The following is a 24,890-nucleotide window of genomic DNA, read 5'->3' on the forward strand; positions in this document are numbered from 1 at the left end:
GTCAAACTTGCACATATTTTGAAAAACTTTATTATTGATTCTTCCATTATCTAATTTATTTTAAACTCTAGTCACAAATGCAAACAGCTTTCTACTCACATTGCAATGAGAACATAAATTTCTGGACATAGAGGAACACACAGATATAGCAGGGTAAGAGCATAAACTTCCAGTTATATGTAGATACTGTTATAGGCAAAAGATATATAACACATTGTAAGAAATATCCACTCATTGCTTCTTCTGCGTGCAATGGGAAGTTTGAACTACAGGTCAGATTAAATCACCGAGGTAGTATTTTAGTTACAAATATCTCTCCAATTATGTGGGTTATGATATTTCGCTTCTATGTGCAACATGACTCATTTAATTATTTTGTGATCATGATTTATTTTTGGTGAGATGGCGATTCACACTTCTAAGTATTTTCTGCATAGCAATTACTGTACCTCATCTTTTCTTCGAACTGAATCCTCATATGTACAAATCAACTGGTTCAAGTTCTCAGTCTGACAGGCCATTTGTGCAATTTGAGCTTCGTGTTTCATCCTTTCATCTTGCAATTCCTGTTTGTGCTGCTCAATAACTGACAACCTCCACTGGCGAATTTCAGATAGAACATCAGCCTTCAAAAGAAACATTATAATTTGATCAGTGATTACATTTACAAAAGCAGCTTAGCTTGTATATTTCTTGAAAAAGCATTTGAATCAAAATTACACTTGCAAACTCCATTTTTCAATCTCATTTACTTATACAAAATCTTAACAATGTACTGGAAATTAAATGTACTTAGGTAATTGCAGCAATAATAGCAATACTGTGATTGGTTAAGATGGTGCTATTGCCCCCCACAAACTCGCAGCAGATGCAAGAGGTTCACACTGAATGTTGAATTCAAATTCCAATTGTTCCCTCTGCACTCCTTCTGACCTTACGATGGAAGGAAGATCATTGATGAAGCAGCTGAAGATGGTTGGGCTGAGGACACTACCCTGAGGAACTCCTGCAGTGAACTGTAACTAATGGAGTGCCACAGGGATCAGTGCTGGGGCCTCAATTATTTACAATATATATTAATGACATGGATGAGGGGAATGAACTATTGCCAAGTTTGCAGATGACACAAAAATAGATGGGAAGGCAAGTGGTGAGGATGACACAAGGAGTCTACAGAGGGATGTAGACAGGTTAAATGAGTGGGCAAAGCTTGGCAGATGGAATATAATGTGGGAAAGTGTGAGGTTATGTACTTTGGCAGGAAGAACTGAGGAGCTGAATATTATTTAAATGGAGAAAGACAGCAGAAGGCTGCAGAACAGAGGGATTTGGCAGTCCTTGTGCATGAATCCTAAAAAGCTAACATACAAATTCAACAGGTAATAGGGAAGACAAATGGAATGTTGGCCTTTATTTCAAAGGGAATGGAGTATAAAATTAGGGAAGTCTTGCTAAAACTATACAAGGCACTAGTTAGACCACATCTAAAATACTGTGAACAATTTTGGTCCCCTTATCTAAGGAAAGATATACTGGCATTGGAGGCAGTCCAAAGAAGGTTCACCAGGTTGCTCCTGATAATGGAGCGATTTTCTTATGAGGAGAGGTTGAGTAGGTTGGGGCTGTACTCAGTGGAATTTAGAAGAACGAAAGGCAACCTTATTGAAATATATAAGATTCTTAGGGAGCTTGATAGGGTAGCTGCTGAGAGGTTATCCCCCTTGTGGCAGAGTCTAGGACCAGAGGGCATAATCTCAGAGTAAGGGAACGCCCATTTAAAACAACGATGAGGAGGAATTTCTTCTCTCAGGGGGTAGTGAATCTGTGGAATTCTTTACCGCAGAGGGCTGGAGAGGCTGGGTCGTTAAGTATATTCATGGCTGAGAGAGACAGATGTTTAATCAGTAAGGGAATCAAGGGTTATGGGAAAAAGGCAGGAAAGTGGAGTTGAGGATCCTCAGGTCAGCCATGATCTCACTGAATGGTGGAGCAGACTCGATGGGCAGAACGGCCCACTTCTGCTCCGACGTGACGTCTTATGTTCTTATGTCCTGGAGCTGAGGTGACTGACCTCCAACAACCATAACCATCTTCCTTTCTGCTAGCTATGACTCCAACCAGTGGAGAGTTTTCTCCCCGATTCCCATTGAATCCAGTTTTGTATGGGCTCCTTGATGCCATACTTGGTCAAATGCGGCTGTGATGTCAAGGGCAGTCACTCTCACTTCACCTCAAGGGTTCAGTTGTTTTATTCACTTTTGAACCAAGGCTGTAATGAACTCAGGAGCCGAATGGCTCTGGCGGAACCCAAACTGAGCTTCAGTGAGCAGGTTATTGCTAAGCAAGTGCCACTTGATAGTGTTGTTGATGACCCCTTCCATCACTTTAATGATGAGGCGGTAATTGCCGGGTTGGATCTGTCCTGCTCTGTGTACAGGACATACCTGGGCAATTTTCCACATAGCCGGTTAGATGTTTGTGTTGTAGCTATTACTGAAACAGCTTGCCTAGGGCCATGGCAAGTTCTGGAGCACAAGTCTTCAGTACTGTTGCCAGAATATTGTCAGGGCCCATTGCCTTTGCCTTCAGCTATTTCTTGATATCATGTGGAGTGAATCGAATTGACTGAAGACTAGCATGAGATGCTGGGGCCCTCCGGAGACTGAGATGGGTCATTCACTCGGCACTTCTGGCTGAAGATTGTAGCAAACGCTTCAGCCTTATCTTTTGCACCGATGTGTTGGGTTCCCCCATCATTGATGATGGGGATATTTGTGGAGCTTCCTTCTCCAGTGAGTTGTTTAATTGCCCACTATCATTCATGACTGGATGTGGCAAGACTGCAGAGCTTAGATCTGATCCGTTGGTTGTGGGATCGCTTAGTTCTATCACTTGCTGCTTATGCTGTTTGGCATGCAAGTAGTCCTGTGTTATAGCTTCACCAGGTTGACACCTCATTTTTAGGTATGCCTGGTGCTGCTCCTGGCATGTCCTCCTGCATTCTTCATTGAACCAGGGCTGATCCCATGGCTTGATGGTAATGGTAGAGTGGGGGATATGCCGGGCCATGAGTTTACAGATCGTGTTCGAGTGCAATTCTGCTGCCGCTGATGGGCCCACAATGCCTCATGGATGCCCAGTCTCGAGTTGCTAGATCTGTTCGAAATCTATCCCATTTAGCACAGTGGTAGTGCTACACAACCTGATGGAGCGTATCTTCAACGTGAAGACAGGACTTCGTCTCCTCAATGACTGTGCGATGGTCACACCTACTGATATTGTCATAGAGAGATGCATCTGTGGCAGGCAGGTTGGTGAGAATGAGTTCAAGTATGTTTTTACCTCTTGTTGGTTCCCTCACCACCTGCTGCAGACCCAGTCCAGCAGCTATGTCATTTAGGATTCGGCCAGCTCGGTCAGTAGTGGTGCTACCAAGCCACTCTTGGTGATGGACATTTAAGTCCCCCATGCAGAGTACATACTGCATCCTTGCCACCCTCAGTGCTGCCTCCAAGTGGTGTTCAACATAGAGGAGTACTGATTCATCAGCTGAGGGAGGGCACGACGCAGTAATCAACAGGAGGTTTCCTTGTCCATGTTTGACCTGATGCCATGAAACATCATGGGGTCCGGAGCCGATGTTGAGCACTCCCAGGGCAACTCCCTACCGATTGCATACCCCTGTGCCACCACCTCTGCTGAGTCTGTCCTGCTGGTGGGACAGGATATACCCAGGGATGAATAAAGAGTTTGTTATTTAGGACTGAGCAATGGAAAATCTTTTTCATTCAACAGGGTTGTGAATCTTTGCAATAAAAACAGAAAGTGCTGGAAAAACACAGCAGGTCTGGCAGCATCTGTGGAGAGAGAAACAGAGTTAACGTTTCACGCTCGTATGACACATCTTCGGAGTTAAAGCGAAGTAGAAATGTGTTGGATTTTATACTGTTTAGGAGGAGGTGGGAAGCAAAATAGAAGGTCAAAGATAGGTGGGAGCTAAGGACAAATTTGACAACGATGTTATGGACACAGGATAAAAGGAGCTTTAATGGTAGTGTTAAAGACTAAAGAAGGTGCTGGTAATCGCATAAAGATAAGATAGCAGAATGCGTTGATAGCCGAACAAGGGTCAGTGCTCTGCGAAAGAACAACATAGAAACAAGTTACAGATGGCCCTGAAGTAGTGGTGGTGGTGGTGGTAGTGGGGTTAGGGGAAAAGGGATAACATTTTTTAAATTAAATTAATTAATAAATAAATTTTTAAAAATCGGATTAAAACAGGGGTAAAGATGGAGGAGAGAACACTCATGGTCTGAAGTTGTCGAACTCAACGTTAAGTACGGAAGGCTGTAAAGAGCCTAATCGGAAGATGAAGTGCTGTTCCCCCAGATTGTATTGAGCTTCACTGGAACATTGCAGCAGGCCAAGGACAGACTTGTGGGCACAAGAGCAAGATGGTGTGTTGAAATGGCAAATGACAGGAAGGTCTGGGTCATGGTTGCGGACTGAGCAAAGATGTTCTGCAAAGCAGTCACCCAGTCTGCATTTAGTCTCCCCAGTGTAGAGACCACATGGGAGCAGCGAATACAGGAGACCAAATTGAAGGAGGTGCAAGTGAAGCACCATGGGGAGGGGATGAGGAGTTGGGAGTGATGAAGGAGTAGACCTGGGTATCACGGAGGGAATGATCCTTACCGAATGCTGACTGGGGCGGGGGCGCAGTTGTGCTTGGTGTTGGCATCATGCTGGAGTTGGCAGAAATGGCAGAGGATGATCCTTTGAATGTGGAGGCTGGTGGGGTGAAAACTGAAGACAAGGGAGATCCTATCATGGTTCTGGGAGGGAGGGGAATGGGTGAGGACAGCCCTGTCAACCACAGGAGTGGGAGGTGGGGGGAACCCTCGGTTAAGGAAAAGGAAGGCATATCAGAAACGCCGTTTGGAAAGTAGCATCACTGGAACAGATGTGATGGAGGCAGAGGAACTGGGAGAATGGGATGGAGTCCTTACAGGATGCTGGGTGTGAGCTGTAGTCGAGGTAGCTGTGGGAGTTGGTGGGCCTGTAATGAATATTAGTAGACAATCTATCACCAGAAATGGAGACAGAGAGGTTAAGGAAGAGTCGGAGATGGACCACATGAAAGTGAGGGAGGGGTGGAAATTGGAAGCAGGAACCAAGGAATGTTTCCAGGCTCAGATGAGAACATGAGGTGGCACTGACACAGTCATCGACGTTCCAAAAGGAAAAAAGGGGGGGCCTGAGGTGAAGGCAAAGGAAGAAGAGTTCAGCATTGTGCCGAGCCTGAAATGCATTGAGGTGATGGCACAAGGCAATGAAACGGAGTCCTTTGTTGATTACAGAACATTCAGCGGAGAGGGGAGGGTCTACAGTGAACACACAGCAAGGGCTGGGATTAGAAGAAGGGTTGGAACAAGGAATGTTCCACATACCCCACAAAAAGACAGGCATGACTAGGGCCCATGCAGGTACCCATAACTACACATTTTATTTGGAGAAAGAGACACAAGTTAAAGAAAAAAGTTGTTCAGTGAAAGAACAAGTTCAACCAGGCAGAGTGGTGGATGTGGATCGTTCGCGCCTCTGTTCAAGGATGAAGCGAGGGGCCCTCAGACCTTCCTGGTGGGGAGGGAGGTGTAGAAGGACTGGGTGTCCATAGTGAAAAGGAGGCAGGTCCAAGAAACTGGAAATTGTTGATATGACGTAGGGTGTAAGAGGAACCATGAATGCAGGTGGGAAGAGACTGGACAAGGGAAGAGAGAATAGAGTCAAGATAGGAAGAAATAAGTTCCGTGGGGCAGGAACAGGTTGACATGATGGATCTACTAGGACAGTCCTGTTTATGGATTTTGGGAAGGGTGTAGAAGCGGGCTGTGCGGGGTTTGGAGACTATGAAGTTGGGAGTTGTGCAGGGAAGATCTCCAAAGGAGACGAGGTCAGTGGCAGTCCTGGAAACAATGGCTTGATGTACGGTGTTGGGGTCAAGGTCCAGGGGGAGGTAGGAAGAAGTGTCTGAAAGTTGGCAGTCAGCCTCTGCAAGGTAGAGGTCAGTATGCCAGGTAACAACAGCACCGCCCTTGTTGCCAGGTTTGGATCAGAGAGAATGGAGTGCAAGTTCAGAAAGAGACAGGCTGGAGTGGGTGAGAGGAGCAGAGAAATTAAGATGGCTGATGTCACACCGACAGTTCTCAATGAAATCTGCTCTTGAGCAGGTAAGAGGCCAGAGGTAGGGGTCCAGGTAGAGGGAGAATACTGGAGGCAGGTGAAAGGATCCATTGAATGGGGTGAGGGCTCCTACCTAAAGAAGTGAGCACAGAGGTGAAAGCAAAGGAAGAAGAGTTCAGCATTGTGCCGAGCCTGAAATGCATTGAGGTGAGGGCGCAAGGCAATGAAACAGAGTCCTTTGCTGATTATAGAACATTCAGCAGAGAGGGGAGGGTCTATAGTGAACACACAGCAAGGGCTGGGATTAGAAGAAGGGTTGGGGTCAGAGGGGTGGAGGATCACAAGTATCAATAAGTTGTTGGAACTTGTGTTTCTTAACACCTGAAAGGAAGAAAAAAAAGGTTTCTCATTGTAGCAACCGACAAGACGAAGAATAAAATGAAACTGGGGACAAAGGTAGCTTTGATGTAAGGTGAGGTGGTGCTGCTGGAGAGAGAGAGAGAGAGAGAGAGAGAGAGAGGTCGAGTGCATATGGTGGCATGTGGCACTGAGTGTGGATCTCAGGTGCAGAGAACAGCAGTTCGAGGAACGTTGTACATCCTGGAGATAGCTGTAATCCTGGGTGGATTGGAAACATGAGGAACAGAACCCCAGTTGGAATTCATGTGGGGTAAATCGGAGATAGAGACAGTAGCTGAGGAGGGAAATATAGTTGTGAAAGCAAATTTTGGTAAACACCTCATCTAACATCAGGAGGTAAGTGGAAAGCAATGAAGAATCTATGTAACTGTCTATATTTAGAGAGCTGTGAATGCTCAGTTGTTGAATATGTTCAAGACAGATCAATAGGTTTTTGGAGAAAAAGAGAAAAATGGAAATAGTGCAAGGTGTACTTGAGCTAGATGATCAGTCATGATATACTAATATATATCTTTAAGATTATGTCTTTTCACTTTTCCGATTAAATGGGAATTATATAATTTCAAACAACATTAAAAAGTTAAAGATATGTACACATTTTTTTAGGACAGTCCAATCAATCAACAAAATCCTTTTAAAACTAAAGATTTGTTTTAAAAGTGATTCCTCATCAGCACCTTTTAAAAAATTACATCATTACACCAAATTAGTACCAACCTTCCCTTACTGAGTTTAGTTGTTTGACTAGTGAGCATTACCAATTTGGTATGGGATTGTAGAATATAATGAGCACTGGAAACAAGTTGCAATAAGATGCAATTTATAAAAGGCTTATTGAAGCACCTTTGTGCTAACAATCAATAATGCAGCCTTCTCACATGGCTGAGTAATTCCTTCAATTCACTCAATGTCAACACATTAAAAATGATTTAACTATTTTCAGCTAATTATAATTCTTCCATAATCAACTAATCATTGAGTATGTTGCCAATAATGAGGCTCTCTCTTTAAAATCAACTATACTGACCTTGAGGTGGTCACTAGCAGTGTTGAGTATATTTTCTACCCTGTCCAGGTTCTCAGCTGGAATAGGTAACTGACATACAGGGTTAGACATTTCAGGTTTTCTAGAAACTGGCAAATGTGACGGGAGTCTTTCGGAAAAATCAAGTGGTCCAACAGCCAAACCTGTATTTGAGAGAAATGAAATAGGTGTCCTGTGGGGAACTTCCTGTTCTGCAAAATGGAAACAAGGAAAGTTATGAATGTTCAACGGATGATCTGTATTTCAAACCTATCTAAATCTGTTAAAACTGAAAAAATATACCTAAAGTAATAAAATTGGATAATAAACTGGGTGCCATGCATAACTATTAGTCCTTAAAATGACCGCTCCATCAAAATTGAAGTTTCCAAATAACATCAAACCTATTCATTACAAGATTCAAACAGTAAATAATGACACTACATTTCCACCGGGAAGTATTAGTTCAACCTCACATATAAAAGGAATATACAGTCTACGAAAAAAAACTTCATTGGGGATGCCTCATCTCTAGAGAATCCCACTGTATAAGTTTGCATTTTATAAATACAGTGACATCATAAGTGCTAAACACATCATAATAGATGCTATATATATATATATTATATATATATATATATATATATATATATGTAAAATACTGAACTTTGACATCATAATACAATACAGGTCATCATAACCAAGATAAAAGACAATTCTGCTTCACTTGAATTAGTTCCTATGAAGCAATCAAACTGAGATTTGACCAATTTCAAATTTCCAATAAACATACTGAAACAACAACAATATGGTTTTAATCAACAGGTGCCATACTGCAAATGTACTACTGGAGGAAGTCACACTCTTGTTGATCACAATCCCAAGGACACTAGAAGAGTTGGGAACAGAAATGTTTAGGCCTAACAAACTCATCCATCCCTTTTGGATAGATTTCAACCCTCCTGCTGATTATATACAAATCTTTCTTGTTTCTTTAATCTCTGGTAACAAGGCTATTATGCTATCGCAATCTTGCTGCTCAAAATATTTTAATAATTTATAATATACTTGCCATAGGCAGATTGGCACTTTATGAGTTGGAATTTACATACTGTCTGCATGGAGCTGGTGCAATGATGACAAGGACGTGTTATAAAGTTCTACAGGACATGTACAAAACTGATTGAGTTAAACTCAGACTATATAACAATGCTATTTTTCTAGCAAATTTAAATGTGAGCAAAATACATTAGCAAACAAAGTGTGTTCTAGCATTTAACTTTAGGAGCATTGAAAGAGAGGACTGCTAGTCAAAAAAGGTCAAATTCCACGGAGTTCACCTCTTACCGTCCCGATACTAGTATTATACAAGAATAAAATAACTAACTTTCAATAGTATTCCTTTCTTGAAAAGAAAGTAGTGTTAAGAAATTGTTGGAGTAGTTCAGAACTGGATGATACTGCTGTGTATTGTCAGGTGTGCCAATTTCAAATAAAATGTTAGAGGTTCCACCTGTTTGTGCAGGAGGATGCTATTTAAGAGCAGGGAGTTCTCCAGTACCTAGGCCAGCATCCCATCCTTAATCAAAACCACCAACAACAGATTACCTGGCCATATGTCATTTCTTTTTTGTTTAAGGGACTCCTGCATTGACCCAATTTGGATAACAAGACAGTGCTATCAAGCTAGAAAATGGAGAAAGAGAAATGTCTGAAAAAGGATGTTGTGGTCAACTATACCAATGGCTGTAGGGGTCAGGAAGTCAAGGTGGAGAAAAGTGCACCACAGTTAGTCAATCAGACAGACATTGAGAACAGCTTTAGTTAAACTTCCTCTGATGCTGTGAGGCAGGGGAAACCCAGTTGGAGAGATTCAAGCCTGGAGTTCCAGGAGGTGGGCAAAGATTTGGCTGTCAGCAATAGAGGAAGGCAAGGGTGGAGATTTGTTGGAGGCTTGCAAAGACAAAAGAATTGATGCTAGTTTTTTTTTTGGAGGGAAGTGATGTCAGTTGTTTTGAAAGGCAGTGAGATGGGTCCAAGGAAAGGGATTAATCTACAATGTCAGCTTGCATGGCCACCACAAAAGCAAAGGTTGCCAAAAGAAAAAGCTTCCAGAAAGCAGAGAACTGTTTAGATTTACCCTAAATGGTATGGTTAAAATCTCAAAATACAGCAATTTGCAAAATTCAGTTTAATACATCTAGTAAGTTGAAGTCTAACACCCAGGAAAAGTGATAAAGTTGCTAGATTGTCATAAAAAAATCTCAGCTGATTCAGAGGAAAATCTGCCATCCCCATTTAGTCATATGTAGTAGACCAGACTGCTAAGTTCAACAATATGCAAGTTGACACAATCTCCCTGAAATAGCCTAAGCAAGTGACTTAGGTCACAAAACAAATTGTTACAGAACAAAAATATCAGCAACTTAGACATAGATTAGGCCAAGGCTCAGTCAATTCAAAACAAAAACAGAATTACCTGGAAAAACTCAGCAGGTCTGGCAGCATCGGCGGAGAAGAAAAGAGTTGACGTTTCGAGTCCTCATGACCCTTCAACTCTTTTCTTCTCCGCCGATGCTGCCAGACCTGCCGAGTTTTTCCAGGTAATTCTGTTTTTGTTTTGGATTTCCAGCATCCGCAGTTTTTTGTTTTTATCTCAATCAATTCAAGCCTACTGCTACTCAGTAACGCCTAGAAACTGGTGCCAATGTTGGGAGAGCAGCCCCACAGAAAATTAAAATGGGTCTGACTTAAGAATTTTCAGTCATATCTATCAGTTAACATCCCAACCTCTATCCCCATCTACGAATATGTCCTAACCCACTGACAGAATAGATCTATGAGTGGGGCACACCGGTATACAGCTGGGTAGATTTAACACTTGGAGTCCTCAACAGAGCACTCAGGCCCCATGAAGACTCATGGAATCAGGTCAAAACTTTTGCTGATTGCCACCATTCTCAAGTGATGAATTAATATTCCTTCATATTGAACACCAATTGAAAAAGGCAGGGGCACAAGGACATACAATTCACTTTGGGTAGGAGACTTCAATACCCACCACCAACAAGCTCTAAAGAACATGGCTATCAAACTGGGCTTGCAGCAGCTCTCAAAGGAACCAATACAAGGGAATAGCCCACCTGACTTCACTAATCTACCTGTTTCAGACATCTGTACATGATCGAAATGGAAGGACTCAGTGTTCACTCCTTGTGAAAACGAAGCTTTCCTTCATAGTAACAATATCTTCCAGCAGGCATGGTGAGTGCAACTAATTCTGAATAGTCAACAGCCCAAAACTGGATATTCATGAAGCACTGAGTCATCATCAGAAAGGCAAACCATTACAATCTGTAAGGTGAAGGCCTGACGCATCCCTGATCCCTTTCTCACCAAACGAAAACACCAATTCTTGTTCAATGGGGAGTGAAGGGTATGAGAAGAACATCACAGGTTACCAGAGAATTAGACCCCAAGCTAGAAAAACTACAACAGATGGCTACTGTGTGCTAAATACCACAATTTAACAGGTTGTGGACAGAGTTGAGCAGGTCTTCCAATCTATTCGGAGTAAAGCCTCTTCGTCCACCAATATTCTCAACTGATTATGTAGGGTTGAATCAGGTGAGGGTGAGGGAAAAAAATGAAAGCAACAGGTCAATGAACATTCTCAATCAAGTGATGGGCATCAGTGGGGACTAGAGGAGAAAATAAACATTTGCCTGGATCCAGTCTAAGGAAATTAGCTTGATGAATTGATTGGAAGAATTTGGACATAGTGACAAAAAAATGATATAAAACTAAAAGCTATTCCATTTAAAACTTTTAACTTTGGCATTAGCAGTGGTCAAAGTCCTGGGAAGCCCAGAGGACACCCAGTCAGTGCAATGGAAGTGTTGCAGGCACAAGTCAGTAGTCTCTCAAAGCATTTACTATAATGCTCAAATTTACACTTGGCTGATTATGTTGAAGCATATCTGCTTCCCATATCTGCAGCAGTAAAAAATGGATGCATTTTGAGCTCTGCCATATATCTTTTCAGCAAGTTGTGTCCCTGGAAACAAACACAGAACATGTCTTACAATGGAAAAGTTTATCCCAGCAGCCATTGATGAACAGTTCACTGTTTTTAAGATCCATTTATGGATGCATTATTTTCAGATTCCTACTTTCAAAACAGCACTATGTTTGGAGATAAAAACAAAAAAACTGCGGATGCTGGAAATCCAAAACAAAAACAGAATTACCTGGAAAAACTCAGCAGGTCTGGCAGCATCGGCGGAGAAGAAAAGAGTTGACGTTCCGAGTCCTCATGACCCTTCGACTGAACTTGAGTTCGAGTCCAAGAAAGAGTTGAAATATAAGCTGGTTTAAGGTGTGTGTGTGGGGGGCAGAGAGATAGAGAGAGAGAGAGGTTGGGGGGGGGGAGGTGGTGTGGTTGTAGGGACAAACAAGCAGTGATAGAAGCAGATCATCAAAAGATGTCAACGACAATAGTACAATAGAACACATAGGTGTTAAAGTTAAAGTTGGTGATATTATCTAAACGAATGTGCTAATTAAGAATGGATGGTAGGGCACTCAAGGTATAGCTCTAGTGGGGTTTTTTTTTTAAATAATGGAAATAGGAGGGAAAAGGAAAATCTTTATAATTTATTGGAAAAAAAAGGAAGGGGGAAACAGAAAGGGGGTGGGGATGGGGGAGGGAGCTCACGACCTAAAGTTGTTGAATTCAATATTCAGTCCGGAAGGCTGTAAAGTCCCTAGTCGGAAGATGAGGTGTTGTTCCTCCAGTTTGCGTTGGGCTTCACTGGAACAATGCAGCAAGCCAAGGACAGACATGTGGGCAAGAGAGCAGGGTGGAGTGTTAAAATGGCAAGCGACAGGGAGGTTTGGGTCATTCTTGCGGACAGACCGCAGGTGTTCTGCAAAGTGGTCGCCCAGTTTACGTTTGGTCTCTCCAATGTAGAGGAGACCACATTGGGAGCAACGAATGCAGTAGACTAAGAAGTTGGGGGAAATGCAAGTGAAATGCTGCTTCACCTGAAAGGAGTGTTTAGGTCCTTGGACGGTGAGGAGAGAGGAAGTGAAGGGGCAGGTGTTGCATCTTTTGCGTGGGCATGGGGTTGTGCCATAGGAGGGGGTTGAGGAGTAGGGGGTGATGGAGGAGTGGACCAGGGTGTCCCGGAGGGAGCGATCCCTACGGAATGCCGATAAGGGTGGTGAAGGGAAGATGTGTTTGGTGGTGGCATCATGCTGGAGTTGGCGGAAATGGCGGAGGATGATCCTTTGAATGCGGAGGCTGGTGGGGTGATAAGTGAGGACAAGGGGGACCCTATCATGTTTCTGGGAGGGAGGAGAAGGCGTGAGGGCGGATGCGCGGGAGATGGGCCGGACACGGTTGAGGGCCCTGTCGACGACCGTGGGTGGAAAACCTCGGTTAAGGAAGAAGGAGGACATGTCAGAGGAACTGTTTTTGAATGTAGCATCATTGGAACAGATGCGACGGAGGCGAAGGAACTGAGAGAATGGGATGGAGTCCTTACAGGAAGCGGGGTGTGAGGAGCTGTAGTCGAGATAGCTGTGGGAGTCGGTGGGTTTGTAATGGATATTGGTGGACAGTCTATCACCAGAGATTGAGACAGAGAGGTCAAGGAAGGGAAGTGTCAGAGATGGACCACGTGAAAATGATGGAGGGGTGGAGATTGGAAGCAAAATTAATAAATTTTTCCAAGTCCCGACGAGAGCATGAAGCGGCACCGAAGTAATCATGGATGTAACGGAGAAAGAGTTGTGGAAGGGGGCCGGAGTAGGACTGCAACAAGGAATGTTCCACATACCCCATAAAGAGACAGGCATAGCTGGGGCCCATGCGGGTACCCATAGCCACACCTTTTATTTGGAGGAAGTGAGAGGAGTTGAAGGAGAAATTGTTCAGCGTGAGAACAAGTTCAGCCAGACGGAGGAGAGTAGTGGTGGATGGGGATTGTTCGGGCCTCTGTTCGAGGAAGAAGCTAAGGGCCCTCAGACCATCCTGGTGGGGGATGGAGGTGTAGAGGGATTGGACGTCCATGGTGAAGAGGAAGCGGTTGGGGCCAGGGAACTGGAAATTGTTGATGTGACGTAAGGTGTCAGAGGAATCACGGATGTAGGTGGAAAGGGACTGGACAAGGGGAGAGAGAAGGGAGTCAAGATAATGAGAAATGAGTTCTGTGGGGCAGGAGCAAGCTGAGACGATCGGTCTACCGGGGCAGTTCTGTTTGTGGATTTTGGGTAGGAGATAGAAGCGGGCCGTCCGAGGTTGGGCGACTATCAGGTTGGAAGCTGTGGGAGGGAGATCCCCAGAGGAGATGAGGTCAGTGACAGTCCTGGAAACAATGGCTTGATGTTCAGTGGTGGGGTCATGGTCCAGGGAGAGGTAGGAGGAAGTGTCTGCGAGTTGACGCTCAGCCTCCTCGAGGTTCCTCTGACATGTCCTCCTTCTTCCTTAACCGAGGTTTTCCACCCACGGTCGTTGACAGGGCCCTCAACCGTGTCCAGCCCATCTCCCGCGCATCCGCCCTCACACCTTCTCCTCCCTCCCAGAAACATGATAGGGTCCCCCTTGTCCTCACTTATCACCCCACCAGCCTCCGCATTCAAAGGATCATCCTCCGCCATTTCTGCCAACTCCAGCATGATGCCACCACCAAACACATCTTCCCTTCACCCCCCTTATCGGCATTCCGTAGGGATCGCTCCCTCCGGGACACCCTGGTCCACTCCTCCATCACCCCCTACTCCTCAACCCCCTCCTATGGCACCACCCCATGCCCACGCAAAAGATGCAACACCTGCCCCTTCACTTCCTCTCTCCTCACCGTCCAAGGACCCAAACACTCCTTTCAAGTGAAGCAGCATTTCACTTGCATTTCCCCCAACTTCTTAGTCTACTGCATTCGTTGCTCCCAATGTGGTCTCCTCTACATTGGAGAGACCAAACGTAAACTGGGCAACCGCTTTGCAGAACACCTGCGGTCTGTCCGCAAGAATGACCCAAACCTCCCTGTCACTTGCCATTTTAACACTCCACCCTGCTCTCTTGCCCACATGTCTGTCCTTGGCTTGCTGCATTGTTCCAGTGAAGCCCAACACAAACTGGAGGAACAACACCTCATCTTCCGACTAGGCACTTTACAGCCTTCCGGACTGAATATTGAATTCAACAACTTTAGGTCGTGAGCTCCCTCCCCCATCCCCACCCCCTTTCTGTTTCCCCCTTCCTTTTTTTTTTCCAATAAATTATAAAGATTTTCCTTTTCCCACCTATTTCCATTATTAAAAAAAAACCCCCCACTAGAGCTATACCTTGAGTGCCCTACCATCCATTCTTAATTAGCACATTCGTTTAGATAATATCACCAACTTTAACACCTATGTGTTCTTTTGTACTATTGTCGTTGACATCTTTTGATGATCTGCTTCTATCACTGCTTGTTTGTCCCTACAACCACAAACCCCCCCAACCTCCCTCTCTCTCTATCTCTCCGCCCCCCACACACACACCTTAAACCAGCTTATATTTCAACTCTTTCTTGGACTCAAACTCAAGTTCCGTCGAAGGGTCATGAGGACTCGAAACGTCAACTCTTTTCTTCTCCGCCGATGCTGCCAGACCTGCTGAGTTTTTCCAGGTAATTCTGTTTTTGTTCCTATGTTTGGAGAGGCAGCCAACAACTTTTGATTCCAATATTGAGAAACTTAGCACACAGCAAGGTAGTACTGTAAAATTTTACTGAAAATTCAGTAACCCTACAATCATTAGCTTGGCTCAGTTAGCAGCACTCTTGGACAACGCTGTAGTTTTCAGCCCCAAACCAGGAGCTGAGCGCACAGGCTAACATTCCAGGGCAGTATAGAGGAAGTGCTGAATTGCAGAATGTATCATACTGAGAAAAGATTATCAAATCAATGTGAAAATGCTACATATTAAAAATGTTATTACACAATCTGAAGAGATGCTGGACTTCTGCCAATGTTCTGGCCAACATTGCTCCCTCAATCAATATTACTAAAGTATACACACCCATTTATCTCAGTGCTGTTTGTAGGTTGCTGCTTGCACAGAATGGCAATGTTTGCTTACGTTACCATCATTGAACTTTGAAAAGGCCGAGGCACTGACATGATAACTAGTGGAGTGCCACAGGGATCAGTGCTGGGACCTCAACTGTTTACAATTTATATAAATGACTTGGATGAAGAGATGGATGAGATGGTTGCCATATTTGCTGATGACACAAAGATAGGTAGGAAAGTAAGTTGTGAAGAGGACATAACCTATTTATGTCACCTTGTAGCATCCTTAAGTGAGTGGTCAAAGATTTGACAAACGGAGTATAACGTGGGAAAATGTGAAATTGTCCATTTTGGCAGAAAGAATAAAAGAGAAGCATATTATCTAAATGGAGATTGCAGAGCTCTGAGATGCAGAGAGATTTGGGTGTCTTAGTGCATGCATTGCTAAAGGCTAATATGCAGTACGGCAAGTAATTAAGAAAGCGCATAGAATGTTATCATCTATTGCGAGTGAAATTGAATACAAAAGTAGGGAGTTATGCTTCAGTTATACAGAGCATTAGTGAGATCACATCTGAAATACTGTGTACAGTACTGGTCACCTTATTTAAGGAAGGGTGTAGATGTGCTGGAAGCAGTTCAGAGAAGGTTTATCAGACTAATACTTGGAATGGGTAGGCTGTCTTTTGAGGAAAGGTTGGACAGGCTAGGCTTGTATCTGCTGGAGCTTAGAAGAGTAAGAGGCGACTTGATTCAAACACAAAAGATCCTGAGGGGACTTGACAGAGTGGGTGTGGAGAGGATGTTTCCTCTTGTGGGAGAATCTAGAACTAGGGATCACTGTTTAAAAATAAGAGGCCAACATTTAAAACAAAGATGAGGCAAAATTTTCTCTGAGGGTTGAGAGTCTTTGGAACTCTCTTCCTGAAAAGGTGGTGGAAGCAGTGTCTTTGAATATTTTTAAGGCAGAAGTGGATAGATTCTTGGTAACCAAGGGGGTAATAAGTTATCAGGGAGTAGGTGGGATGCAGATTTGAGATCATTATCATATCAGCCACAATCTTGTTAAATGGCAGAGTAAGCTCAAGGGACCGAATGGCCTACTCCTTGTTCGTATGTCCATAAAGCACAGGTCATTTTGACCTGCCTACTCAGACTGTTATTCTACAGCTGGCTATAGAGGCTAAAAGGCTTCACCAATATTATGCTGCACTTATTATATCCTAATAGTATAAATGTAGAATAAATAAAACACTTTAGGAACAAATTAAGTGATAAATTACTTTGGAATGACATATCTGTTTATAGATGTAGTATCTAGATAGCGAGTATATAAAAGCTTTTGAAAGCTCATCTGTTTAACATCTGCAACTTTCTGCCAGGCATTTTGGGGGTTAAATAACTAAAGGAAAACAAATTACAGGCTTTAGAATATTCAAAATGATCAGTTTGTGATAGCAACTTATGGAGTAATAAACAATACTGAATGTGCAAGTTTTTAAATAAAAAAAGTCTTGAACCAGCCAAAATATTTTAAAAGTGTGACAGGTTTACCACAGCCTTCGTTTGAGAGTGCAAAATAAGCTTCAACTTCCACTGCCTCAAAGTTAATTATATTTTTGCAAACAAGTCAACAGTAATATTTCAAGTACTACACCAGAACTCCATCTTACAGAATGATATAGCACAGCACAAGAGAAGGTCAGTCAAGAGTACGTGGCAGATCCTTGAAAGAGCGATCCAATTAGCCCCACTTTGCTGCTCTTTCCCCATAGCACTGCAAAATTTTCCTTTGAATTTATACCTTCTGGTGGTTTTTCTACCGTTGCTGAATCAAGTTTGTCTGGGGTCATTACTGTGTCTGCAGTCTTCTGTCTTACAGGGTTTTCATGTCTTTTTTCTGATATCGTGCCTGGTTGAACATAAATTCATCAGTTAATTCTCATGGATAATTTGCATTCTCTAGTCTTTTTAGTAAAAAAGTGATTGTAGAATTTTAGTGAATGTAACACAAGTATAATGTTAAAAAAAGGGACAAAGTAGTGGAATTCAAGATTTCCCTTCTGTTCCTTATAAGGCAAAACCTATTATACAATAAAGTGTTGGCTGTAAAGCACATGAGAAGTTCTGTGATTCTAAAAAGCACTATATAAATGTAAGTCTTTCTATTCTTGCCTTGCAATTTTAAGGCCTTGATACTGAAGAATTTGTGTGCGCGTTTCTAGAACTAAGGAGACACTTCAGGGTGGGTGAAGAGAAGCAGCATTGCCTTTCATTTTGAAAGTAGAGATGACAAGAATCTGTGGTGGCCTAAAGACAACTATACGGGGGCCCACTCAGTTTTGAAAGGGTTAATGGAGCAATTGAATTAAATGCTTGAGCCTAAGAGAAAAACACTGCAACCTTGAACAATAGCATCTTGGCTGGCCACTATAGAAGGATGGGCCTGGAGGCATTCCATGTCTCTCTCTCTCAGGCCGAATGTAATCAAAATTGTGATAACCAAGTGCATAGGCACCGCACCTGTTGTGGTGGGAATGAAAATCAACTAAAACATGGATTGGTCAGTTAACATATGTAAATAAGCAGATTGAGATGTGCAAAATTTACTGATTGGTTGTAAAATGCTTTTAAGCAAGAATTCTGCTTTGAGATTACAATAACTCTCGCTGTATCGTTCTCCCTTGTACACAAGTAATAAATGGGGTTTCTACGACGAAATGATGCCTCGGTGTGATTAATCTCCGACAAACCAAATATATAGGTTACCCGATTAGCAGGCTGGGAAGCAAAGAAGCCAAGAAATATGGAAAATACACAGAGAACTTTCCCAATGGTAGCTAGAAGCAGTGGCTGCAGTATGGAGGCAGGTCACAAGCCTGATCATTAGTGCGTTCTATTTTACATTCTCAGCTTGGGGAGGGACAATGAGGATGAAGAATTGGCCTGAACATCTCCATGAGTGATGGAGAAATACAAGTCGTGGCTATTCATGCAATTCCTCCTAGAATTGTGCATAAGCAGATATTGTGAGAGGCCAAAACTAAGATTGGCTTTGATGCTTTTCTTGGTTGGACAGTCTGATGATAACTTCTACACTCCGATGAAAAGTATTAATTTGAGCACACCATGGATGCCAGTATCTGTTCAACTGTAACTTAACATTTGTTTTCTGAAAATAGTACATTAGATTAAGAACAAACATTGCAAGTGAAATAATAATCAGGCTGTTACTGCACAAACAGTAATCAATATAGCATGTTGTATAACAATTGTTCAAACAAAAATGTTGCATTGCAAATTTCTGTTTTGTATGGGTTAGTAAATTTATAGAGAACGATATTTAAAAGCATACATTTATGACAGGTACATTTCAGTTAAAAGCTAGTTGCAGAGAAAATATCTATTTAAACTGTAAAGATGAAGCATAAAATTATAATGTCAACAGAAACAATTCTCAATTCTGATAAGACACTTTAGCAGATAGATTGAAGGAGAAAACAAAAAGGGCTGATGGGATCAAGACTGTAATTTATGATTCATTATCAAAAGCAGCTTGGACAGTCTCAATGTTGACTAAGCAGCATTAAGACAGAACTCTGGATAAGCCATAAATGTGTAGGAAATGGGCCCAGTCAAGCTAATGGTCCAGTTGTGGGTACTCATCTGCTGCTGCAAGCATTAAAGATGACATTTATGATTTACATGCGAATTCACTGTAATAAGACTGTGGTACACACTATTGCTATTCTAAACACAAAATGTTTATGTAGTTAAAAAGACAAAATCATAAGAGTATCAGTTTCCAACTCTAAGCAAGGTTTGTATTTGCATCTGGCCTTTTAAAAATGTTACACTTTACCCATAAGAGCTAACATTTGTTCTTGGAAAGGAGTTCAATCTCACATTCCAGCAACCATTCTGTGGGGAGAACACTTGATATGTCTACTTTGTCTTTCTGACTCCCCTCTAATTGGGAAAGAAGAGGTATTTATGTAGCAGAGGCAGCTTGCAAGTATTTTTCCGCTCGTTGTTGCTTCAGTAATATAAGCCACATATAATACAAAATGAAATCAATTAACTCTTGAAAATGATAAGCATTGAGCATGAATAATAGATGATTTAGGAGGCAGTATAACTTTCAGACTTGGCTGGATTTCTTGAACACTGAAAAATCCTTTCCCCAACAAAGCAAACTCCAGGAGCTGTCAAAAGTAATTGCACTAGTAGGATTATTTCTTAAGAACAGCACTCCCTAGCTAATTTCTCCTCTCCCTTTATTGTACAAAGGCAAATCTTCTGTGCGACAGAAAGAACATGCATTTATATAGCACCTTACATGATATTCCATTGTGCTTTACAGCAAATGTATTACTGTTGATGTGGGGCCACCATTGTAATTTGGAGACAGGGCAGTCAGTTTGAATAAAGTATGGTCCTATAAACAGCAACACAATAAATTACCGGTTAATCCACAGTTAATAATGTTGGTTGAGGGAGAAATAGTGGCCAGAACACCAGGGTAATTTATCTGCTCTTCAAATAGCGCCATATGTCATGCACAGTCCTATTCACACCTTTAAACATATGCTGCATTCAGTATATAATTTTCTGGAGCCGTCTCTTATTTAAGAATGGGCGCTAATAAGACTGTTAAGATGGCTGCTGGAGGTAAGGTAACTTTTGCAATTTCTGCATTGACTCAGAAGAGTTTCAATCCTTTGAAAAGCTCATAATTGAATAACGATGGATAGAATGCCTCCCCATTGAATGGACATACCTAGTGGAAACACATTTGTGGAATTTACACTGCTATTGCTTATGGTTTACCCAAAACTCAAGTCAACAGATTTCCATACTTGCATTGGAAGCAGTACAGCAAGGTTCATTAAATTAGACCCTGGGATGACGGGGGTTGTCTTATGATGAGAGACTAAGTAAACTGGGCTTATATTTCACTGGAGTTTAGAAGAATGAGCGGCAATCTCATTGAAACCTATAAAATTCTGAGGGGCTTGATGGGGTGGACGCCAAGAGGTCCTTTTCCATTGCTCGGGAAATCTAAAACATGGAGGCACAGTCTCAGGATATGGGGCCAATCATTTAGGACTGAGATGAGGAGAAATTTCTTCACTTGAAGGCTTGTGAATCTTTGGAATTCTCTACCCCAGAGAGTTGAGGGTGCTCCATCGCTGAATACATTTAAGGCTGGGATAGACAGATCTTTGGTTTCTCAAGGAACTAAGGAGATGGGGAGCGGATGGGACTATAGGGTTAAAGCCCAAAGTTTTTAAAAAAATTTACTCATGGGATGTAGTCATCGTTGGCTTGGCCAGCATTTTCTGCCCATCCCTAATTGCCGTTGAGAAGGTGGTAGTGAGCTGCCTTCTTGAACCGGTGCAGTCCGTGGTGTAGGTACACCCACAGTGTTATTAGGGAGGAAGTTCCATGATTTTGACCCAGCGACAGAGAAACAGCAGTGATATATTTATAAGTCAGGATGGTGTGTGCCTTGGAGGGGAGCTTCCAGGTAGTGATGTTCCCATGTGTCTGCTGCCTGTGTCCTTCTTGATGGTAGCAGTTATAGGTTTGGAAGGTGCTGTCTAAGGAGCCTTGGTGAGTTCCTGCAGTGCATCCTTGTAGATGGTACTCATTGCAGCCAGTGTGCATGAGGAGGTGGAGGGGGTGAATGATTGCAGTCAGGGTGCAAATCAAGTGGGCAGCTTTGTCCTGGATGGTGTCAAGCTTCTGAGTGTTGTTGGAGCTGCACTCATCCAGGCAAGTGGAGAGTATTTCATCAGACTCCTGACTTGTGCCTTGCAGATGGTGGACGGGCTTTGTGGAGTCAGCAGGCGAGTTACTGGCTGCAGGATTCCTAGCCTCTGAAAGCTCTTGTAGCCATGGTATGTATATGGCTAGTCCAGTTCAGTTTCTGGTCAATGGTAAGATCAGCCATGATCGTATTGAATGGCAGAGCAGGCTTGAACAGGCCATGTGGTCGACTCTTGCTCCTTTTTCTTATGCCCTGATGTTCCAGACTTCATGTTTAAATGTCCAAAATTTAACAAATGTGCGCTGCAGGAAGTAGTTAACCACAAGTGGTTGTGAATGGCCCACCCATTCTGCATTGTATAGCAACGGTTTCTAGCTTTGAACCATTTTGGGTGGACAATAGAAGTATTGGTCATGTGACTGAAACTGGCTACAGGTAGCGCATCTATTATCCCAAGAACCAGCGAGAAACTGGGCAGTTTACACAGAATGCCACCCACAGGGCATCAGCAGCCGAAAAGGGTAGTAGCTCCATGCCTTTTTAAACATGGAAACTGCTATATCTTAAGTTCGCCCCAGCTATTCCTTTTCAAAAGTCTATCAGAACAGAAACTTGACGATTTGGTAAGAATACCCACAGGTAACGTACTTTGTGAGCTGCTGAAGAGCCATCTCCTTGAAGGAATCCTATAACAACACAGATATACAACCCGAGTTATTGAAACCACTTGGACTACCTTTTTGGAGTGAACCACCTTCAACGGGCCCACAATGACTATTTTTCCAATGACGAGCCAAACATGTGAACCATTAAAGTTTTTTGTTCACAACTTGTAAATGTGCATCATCCTCTTGAACTGCATCTTTCTTGAATGTGCATATGTGAGTGAGTGATGTAACATTTAGACTTTTGGGGTGAAAGCATGAAGAATCTCTTCCTTTGTTTAAACCCACAAAAACATGCTGCTGATTATTTAAAATTTGACCACATGCTCAGGGGTTGAGAACATACCCAACCTCTTTTGCAAAAATGCACTTATTACGGACAGTTAGGGAAAGGGGACAAGGGCTTCACTTATCTCCTTTTCGTAACACATGGGATCTTTTACATCCATCTCCAAACATAAGGGGGCATATGACTTACTGGAAAAAATGACACCTCCGGTAGTGCAGGACATCAGCAGCAAGGGCAGTAGGCTGTATTATTACACTTAATTGTAGGCCTAGATTGTGTTCAAGTCTCTGGAATGGGACTCAAACTCTCAATCTTCCGACTCAAAAACAAGAGAGTGTTACCACTGAGCCAAGACGGACACTTACATAACTTACTCAACCTTCGCATAAAGTCAAAATTGTAGATTTCTAACAATGATTATAAAAAAACTGTAGAGTAGGCTAAAATTTGCACTATAGAAAGTTTAATTATCTTTGGTTGGTGCAGTTTTAAAGGAAACTTTGGAAAGCACTAAGACTGTATTAATCTGAAACATCTTCACCTGCAAAATGCTGAGGAAGTTGGTCACCTTTTATTGTACTTGAATCTTTGCTGCCTGTTGCAAGCTTTGTTACATAATGTGGCTGTTTGAGGGCACCAGAATCCCACTTTGGAGTTACTACTGCATAACGTAAGAGCTCTTCATACTCGTCCTTACAGGCAGAAGAAAGAAAGAAACGCATTTAGCACTTTTTATAAAAAAAAACAACCTATTCCTTCAAAATAACCACATCTGGTGCACTCAGGATAGAAAAAAAAACTGAGCAGAATTAACCTTAAGTGCAAAAGCAAAATACTATGGATGCTGGAAATACTTAAATGGGGCAGTATCTGTGGGGAAAGAATTGGAACATTTCAGGTCAATGACCTCTCATCAATGGTTATTTTGATTCAAAATATTAACTTTGCTTCGAACTCCAAAGATGCTGCCTAATCAGAGTATTTCCAGTATTTTCTGGCTTGATTTTAGCTTTAAAATCAATAGGCTAATTGTAATAATTACATTTTACATTAGCTAATTTTAGTACATTCAATCTTCTCAGACTCATCTTAAAGCCAAAATATCTTAAGTTTTGACACCACAGGGTTCCTGCTACAATGAAAAACTTCAGGTAAATCACTTCCTAGGAGTCAGCTTTGGTCTCTGGTGGTGTAATTTCCAAAATATTTCAAAAGTAGTTAAGCCAATACACCATTAGCATCATATTCACTTTATCATAGGATGGAACTTTGACTTCAGCGAAAGCATAAAATGGGGGTGGCAGGTCATCCATCTGTTATACACGCTGAATAATATTTTTTTTTATAATAGCGAAACAAACACCCTGTTACTACTTAATTTACACTCTTGCCAAAGTTTAAAGGTCCAGCCATAGTATTGATTACACCAGGTTAACCTTCCTGTAATGTATTTAGTACTACATCTCAGTAAGTTTAGGACTACACAGTCAAATCTGAGATTCAATTTTGGACAATCACTTAAAATTTGATGAATGCATAACATAACATAAGAGCTTAATTTTCAGTTTGAGTTTGAACACATACCGCATGGGTACAACACCTATCTAAAATGAGAAAAATCAAGGCACCACCCACCCACCTTTATCACACATCAAGTACACTAAGTTACTGTGACTAACAAAATTTAAATTGTACTAAAGCATATTCTGGAATTCTAATGGGTTTGAAGATTGATTTCGCACTGTTCATTATTTTGATGAAAACTGTAAATGAGGTGAAAGAAAAACAGCTAAAAGAACAAAATGTCAAGCGTAAAGGAACTATCATATTTTTGCAAATATTACTGTGGGATACTTTAAAGCAGGCTTATGTTTGTGTGCGTGTTTCTGAGTGTGTGAATAATTTAAGTTAACTGCAGACTATTAGACTGCAAGGTTTGAATCATCAAAGGGGACTAAGTGTAAAAACCAGGCATTTGAAATGCTAATGGAGGAGCTAAGTAAAATGGAATTTGCATTTTTGGGTAAGTGGAGAGGTTGTTGGCTTTCCAAAGGGACAAGGTAAGATGTTTACAACTGGCAAGGTAAATAAGGCAAAGCTGTTACATTTACTTTTCCCAAAAGTGATGGGCATAATGACAACATAAAAGACTTTTATATTCTGGGAAAAGTAAATTACAAAGACAGGTGGAAACAATGGAATTTACAGATCAAAAAGGAGAAAATATATTTGAAGAAAGATGGAAAGCTGTATGGGGTGTGGCCATGTGAGGTCTTGGCTGTGTGAAAGAGACTTGTGAAGAAGCAGCCTCTAGCCACCTGAGAGCAGCACTTGCTTGTTCCAGCGTTCAAGGTTTTTTTTTAAAGAAGTCTTGGAAATCCATTGTCCAGAGAGAGGGAGCGAGAAGCTGTGAAATGCCTCCCTTACAGCTACATTGGGTGCTTGTGGTAATCTTGCTGGATATATTATTGATTA

The 24,890-nt window shown here is 42.2% G+C and overlaps 1 protein-coding gene across 3 annotated transcripts in view; it reads right to left on the reverse strand.

The window, feature by feature from the left end:
* poc5 (POC5 centriolar protein homolog (Chlamydomonas)) overlaps positions 1-24,890 on the reverse strand; it is a 103,415-nt gene that overhangs the window by 62,839 nt on the left and 15,686 nt on the right. Inside the window, exons 3-6 of one of the 3 annotated variants that reach the window (XM_041186205.1) lie at positions 22,984-23,107; positions 17,493-17,600; positions 7,631-7,839; positions 450-626 (exon numbers count right to left, since the gene is read on the reverse strand). In XM_041186205.1, coding sequence (XP_041042139.1) covers positions 450-626; positions 7,631-7,839; positions 17,493-17,600; positions 22,984-23,107 — 618 coding nt within the window. Of the gene's footprint in view, positions 1-449; positions 627-7,630; positions 7,840-17,492; positions 17,601-22,956; positions 23,108-24,890 lie in introns of all 3 variants that reach the window. The other 2 variants (XM_041186204.1, XM_041186206.1) reach the window with 2 other exon arrangements.

This window comes from Carcharodon carcharias, chromosome 4 (assembly GCF_017639515.1).
Source record: "Carcharodon carcharias isolate sCarCar2 chromosome 4, sCarCar2.pri, whole genome shotgun sequence".
Classification (NCBI taxonomy): domain Eukaryota; kingdom Metazoa; phylum Chordata; class Chondrichthyes; order Lamniformes; family Lamnidae; genus Carcharodon; species Carcharodon carcharias.